The sequence below is a fragment of the Gossypium arboreum genome, chromosome 1 (assembly GCF_025698485.1).
Source record: "Gossypium arboreum isolate Shixiya-1 chromosome 1, ASM2569848v2, whole genome shotgun sequence".
Taxonomy (NCBI): domain Eukaryota; kingdom Viridiplantae; phylum Streptophyta; class Magnoliopsida; order Malvales; family Malvaceae; genus Gossypium; species Gossypium arboreum.
The window spans coordinates 104,736,224-104,742,205 of NC_069070.1; the positions used below are offsets into that span (position 1 = coordinate 104,736,224).

Sequence of the window (5,982 nt, forward strand, 5' to 3'; positions counted from 1 at the left end):
CTCATTAAATTTTAAATTTGTAAAGAGTAGAGAGCTTATGATATATTTTAACCTAAGTTATATTATTATGAGAATGTTTTTATCTTTTTATATTTTGGCATAATGATTTATTTGACTTCTAACTTTTTAAAAAGCGGTCATTTTAGCCATTCATTAATTTTTTATTTTTGCCATTTTAACTCTTTAAACTTGCTTTATTATTATTATTATCAAAGCATCCCAAATGGATGGAAAAATTAACTTTTTTTAAACTTTATTGGCATTACATACATATATGGATTGTCATGTAGATGATACGCTAATATTTAATTAATTTTTAAAATTTAAAATTTAAAAATGTATAAAATATTTAAATCATTAAAATTTCTAAAAAATTAAATGATAACATATCATCCATGTAGAAACATCAACAAAGGCTAACATTTTCATCCATTTTGAGTTAATTACATAAAAATGCAAGTTCAAAAATAAAAAGATGAAATATTAATTAAAGGATTGAAATGATATTTATTTTAATAAAATTAGATGACTAAATAAAAATCATTATACATTATATTTTTACATAAAATCAATAAAAACTCTATCGTAAGATTTAAACTCACGAGAAAACAAATTTTAAACATTTTATTACGTTATTTCAATAAAAATCATTATAGATTTAATTCTATATATACTTAATAATATTGTTACCACTGAGAATATAATTACTGGAAACTGATTCTAGTAATTGTAATTTTGCAATTAGAAAATTGGAAGTGACGTATAAAAGTAATAAGGATTGGGAGACGTACGATGGAAGTCGTCAACTCCTATTCCTAATAGAATTTCATTTTAAGTTTGTGAAATTGCAATGTGGGCAATGAGACTTTCTTATTTTCTTTTGGCATAATTGCAAAAAAAAACCCCTCAACATTTGAGGGTTTTTAGTTTTTTTCCATTGACTTTTTTATTCTTTGATTGACACACTCAACATTATGATTTTTTTAAGAAATTAGTCCAGTTTTAACGGTCAACCTTAGCACTATTGATCGTTAAAACTTGACTGATTTTTTTAAAAATAGTAATGTTAAGGGTGTCAATCAAAAAATAAAAAGGTCAAAGGCACAAAACCAAAAATTTCCAAACATTAAGAGTTTTTTTTGAATTATGCCTTTCTTTTTCCAATACTTGCTAATTACGTTTTCAACCTCAAACTTAATATTTTCAAATATAATTTTTATTAAATATTTTATTTGGAGTTTAATTGTAAATAAAAAATTCATGTTATTTTTAAATAATAAAATTATTTATATTCTTTTTACAGGACAAAAACCATTGTCATCAATTAATAATGAAGAGATCATTTAATAGTCATTTACTTAGCAATTAGTTTTTGATTTAGTAGTACGTTTCTTAGCGAGCACTCCATGAAAACGTTATAAATAAGATGTGTTGCTAGCTTGGCTATTGCAAAAGAGAGCCTTAACAATAAAGTCTTCAGCATGCTTTCACTTAATGTCAGATTGATGGGACGAAAGGTATATATGTTATCACTGTATTTGTGATATTTAGAGCCTGTGACCTTCATTTGTATATTGTATATGTTGAGTACAGGTTGCCTTTTTTCAAAGAAATTTTAGAAATGTTATTCCCTTGAGTTGACGAATCTCTTAATAGGTTAATATTGTTTTTAAGTTAAAGTTTTGTCTTTTAACTCTATCAAGAGGTTGAGCTGGAGTCGAAATTCACAGAATGAGAATGTTTTGTTAGATTGAATTGTGTGTGGTGCACGATTACTTGCTAAGGCGACATGAACATTGTGCGCTTCGTAGGGTTTGAACCTTTGGCTCTTATATGGCATCCAAGGGCACATATGCTAAAGGGCTAGCATTCAAATCCTATCATGCTCATGTCCTTTCGGCCGGTGACATGCAATTTAATCTGACAAAATGTTTTTTACTCCATAAATTTCACACGACTCTTAACAAAGTTAAGAGACAAAACTCTAATCTAGAATAATACTGAATTGAACAACTTTGGATGGAGGATACTTTAACTATATATATTGTAAATGTTAATTCTTTTAGGGTCAGGCCAATTTGTTTTTAGATTGTTATGTCTTTTTTTTTTTCTAATTATTTACAACTATAAGTGAACGGGATAACCTGCAAGATGGTGGAATCTGTTGGCTAAAGAGTTTATCAATAATCATATCATAAGCTTTTTCATTTTGTGTGTACATGCATATAACTTTCATATATTATGACATATTTTTATCTATTTTAAAAATTAATATTTATTTATATTCTCCTTTTCATTTTATGGTCCATATTCCTAATATATTAATTATATTTAATTCTTGTGGTTTATGAATCAAAGTGTGGGAACCTCAAATATATATATTGAACAATTTATAGTTCCTTGTAAGTTTCGATGTTACTAATGCAGCAAAAGTATTATTGACAGAGGAAGATTGCAAAGAGAAGTAGGAAAAGAAGATTGGCGAGGTTGAAAGCAGAGATGGAAGGGATAAAGAAAGAGCAAAAAAGCATAAATGAAGGGCAAAGGCAAGTTCGAAAAAGAATGGAAGCCATAGGCGAAGAATGCCAACAACTCAGCATTGAAACTAACAAAGTAATCCGACAAACGGCTGTGACTCAAATCCGATTGGCTATCATGTTCAACATCCTCAAGGCACGACAAGATGGCGATATTGCTAAGGCTTCCCATTTAACTCACTTGCTTCGGTCTGTTTTGCATCCTAAAAGAAGATTAATATATATTATGAAGAATTACTATTAATGTTTTTCTTTTTAAATTATTTGCAGTGAAACAATGGGGAGGGCGTAATCAAAATAGTTGTTTATTCATACAACTGAAATTACGATGAAGTATACTTTGGGTTACAAGTATTTACAACTTAGTTTTTATTTTCATCAACTTATTGCTGTATTTACAACTTTAGTTTGTATATTCTTTTAGTTATTGTGATGTTTTTAAGCTATATTTGATGTAAAATATACTTTACATAGAAGGTATGTTTTAAGCTATATTTTAATTATTGTGATTTTGTTCTTCATCCATATATTGAATTGTACTTACTTGATGATGTGGTGAATTCGCTTCTTATATCTTTCTCGAGAAAGAATTGTATGAAATTGTAGTTTTACGTCATCTTCATCCTTTTTCAATAGATTAATGACAAGTAAGATTTTTCGTCCTGACTTTTACCATTTTTAGTTGGATTTAAATTTTTTTCAAGAAGAAAAATCTTATTTGTCATTCTCCTATTGGAATGAGATAGAAATGATGTGAAATCGTAGTTTCATACAATTCCTTTTCTATTTTTGATATTTACATATAGAGTAAAATTTTAAAAGTTAGAATATGTTATGAAATTTAATTCTCTACGTTTATTTTTAATAATTTAATTTATCTACTTTTTAAATTTAAAAATTTAGATCTAGATATTATCATCATAAAAGACATCTTTTCATAGAATTGAAAATATATTTTTAAGAATTTAATTTATCTACTTTTCAATTCTATTTTTAAAAATTTAAAAATGATGAGAATATTTTCATAAAAGACATCTTTTCAAACTTGTCACGATCAAATATTTTTGTTGTTTGAATAATGATCTTAAGAAAATCAATGCCAACATTTTGATCAAAATGGTTAAAATAGTAACTATTTAGATTAACTAATGACATTATAAAAGTAGATGATTAAATTATGACAAAAATAAAGTAAAAAATGAGAAGTTAGATGTCATTCTTTGAGACGCTTACAATATTAAAATGATATAATATTTTAATAGAAAATTTGATGATTTATTATTTAAAATAATTAATAACATTATAATCAAATTATGTTTGAAATTAAAATATAGAGATTAAATCTTAAATTTAAAGATAATTAATATTTTTTATAGATAGCTATATACACTATAAAGATAGTTTTTTTTGCTGGGATTGACTTGGATAATAAGATAAGGGTAAGCATCTGGCACGGTGTGAGGCTTAGGCAGAGCACTTTGCACTGTTTTTAATTGGGTTACAAAGAAACCATGGGTAGGCCCGTTGACTCTAATCTTCTGCCCAAGCCTCCTTGCTTTTGCACGTAGCCGAAGGTGATTATATTACTTTAAAATTTTATAATTATAAAAGAGTTAAACTATAAATTTATCATTATAGGTTAAAATTAAAATTAAAATTAAAATTAAAATTTAAAAAATTAAAATATAATTTTATGATTATATTAACTCAAAAATTTATAAATTTTAAAGTATTATAGAGGATGACGTTTCTGCCATAGCCCTCGTGCGAGAGCCTTGAAACCCTCAACACATTTTCGAATAAAGCTTATCCCATACAAAAGTTTGTAGTGTCTTGGATCCACAATAAAATGTCCAGTAAAATACTTCAAGGGAAAGGAGCAAGAGTTTAATTTTAACTTTGATTAAGTTATACACTTTTGAAAGATTTGGTTCACATTGCAACTCACTCTCTTAATTCCTTTAAATTTTAAAATAATTAGTTTAATTCCTCCATATTTTACTTTATATAATACTTACAACCATCCATAATTTCACCCCAACTCTTAAATAGAAAGAAAAATACACTTAAGTACCCTTGAATTCAAGTTGTACAATAATAACAATATCAATACTGTAGAAGGCCCATTTTGCCCTGGCCTTTAAATTTATTTACAAACAAATAAATAAACCAAATAAAAATAAAATATAGTCCACAGTCCATAAATACAAAGATCCAAAGCATTAATTGAAGCCCAAATAAAACCAAGGCCAAATCCTAGCCCAAATATTTAAACCAATTGAAACCCAACCCAGGTGGCCCAATTTTTTATTTCAGGGACTGAAACCCTAGGACCAACATTGCAGCTTCCTCAGCGAGGGTCTCCAGCGCCACAGAGCCCCGAGCCTCCTCCGTGCCAGCCCCACGTGCGCATCCTTCACGCCTCATCCCACGTGCGTCACCACCTCCAGCTGGCTCCGTACCTGTAACAAACGAAAACCACAACAGCAGCTAATAGCAACAGAATAACAGCAATCGAATAGAGGAGAAAAAGGGAAATTTTGTAAATTTTATATTTGATTTTTGACTATAAAAAGGCCAATGGTATACTGTAAAAATGGATTACGAATGAAAAATAGAAAATCAAAGAGCAACAAGAGAGAAAATCGTTTTTTAGGTGATTTCAGATTTTGTCCTTCTTTTCTGATTATTCTCTTCCTTTTTTGTTGTGTGTCTCCATATACTGTTTCTTTTTGTGTATACAAATAAAAGAAGAAAGGGAGGAGGCTTACCTTTTAGTGGCTTCGAATCCTTGTTCACTTCGTTGAAATCGAAGCTCGGATAGGGGTTCAAATGAAGTCGATGACGAAAGGGCGTTTGGGAATGAAATGTTTGGTGATTCGGCTAAATTAGGGAGATGGAGGCTTAGGATTTTGTAGTTTTGATTTTTAGAGCATTTAGATGCTTTATTGTAGGTTTTTTTTTTTTGTTTTATGAAGAGCATGAAACGACACTGTTTAGGGCCTGCTTTAATGGCTCCAAAACGGTGCCGTGTAGGCCTATCCGACCCGATCGGATCCGGTTACCCGGGAGGATTCGCGTGTTCTGCTTCAAGGGAACATTTGCACAATTGATCCCTCCCTTTCGCATGGTCATTCAATTAGGCCTTATTTGTTTTTCTCTGTTTTTTAACTAATCTATGAAATTTGCGCATATATTCAATTTGGTCCGCGATCAAACGCTGTGTTTTGGGAGCTGAAATATTTCCAGTTTTGATCCCTAGGCATTTGCGCACATTGCGCTTTAGTCCCTTTTTTAATTTCAATGGTTTATTTTATTTATTAAGTATCTCCTTTAGTTTAATTTTATTTTAATTGAGTTTTTAATTTATATAATTCATTATTTTTAAAATTCACTTAACATTCATTTTTTTTATATATTTTGAATTTCTTTGATAATTTCATTT

At 28.8% G+C, this 5,982-nt stretch overlaps 1 protein-coding gene and 1 long non-coding RNA gene across 3 annotated transcripts; one reads left to right on the forward strand and one right to left on the reverse strand.

Moving 5' to 3' along the window:
- Positions 1-1,375: 1,375 nt before the first annotated feature.
- On the forward strand, positions 1,376-3,097 carry LOC108485909 (uncharacterized). 2 transcript variants are annotated; one of them, XM_017789753.2, is made up of 3 exons: positions 1,376-1,517; positions 2,446-2,726; positions 2,808-3,097. In XM_017789753.2, exons 1-3 carry the CDS (start codon positions 1,482-1,484, stop codon positions 2,827-2,829), a joined length of 339 nt encoding a protein of 112 aa, XP_017645242.1. In that variant the 5' UTR covers positions 1,376-1,481; the 3' UTR covers positions 2,830-3,097. The 2 variants fall into 2 exon arrangements, with proteins under 2 accessions (XP_017645242.1, XP_052878237.1); XM_053022277.1 differs by having other exon boundaries at positions 2,446-3,097.
- A 1,484-nt stretch (positions 3,098-4,581) lies between these two features.
- On the reverse strand, positions 4,582-5,465 carry LOC128284323 (uncharacterized). The gene is made up of 2 exons (XR_008274739.1): positions 5,309-5,465; positions 4,582-4,999 (listed from the first exon to the last, which is right to left on the reverse strand). It is a non-coding gene; the product is annotated as an uncharacterized LOC128284323 (long non-coding RNA).
- Between the last annotated feature and the right edge of the window lie 517 nt (positions 5,466-5,982).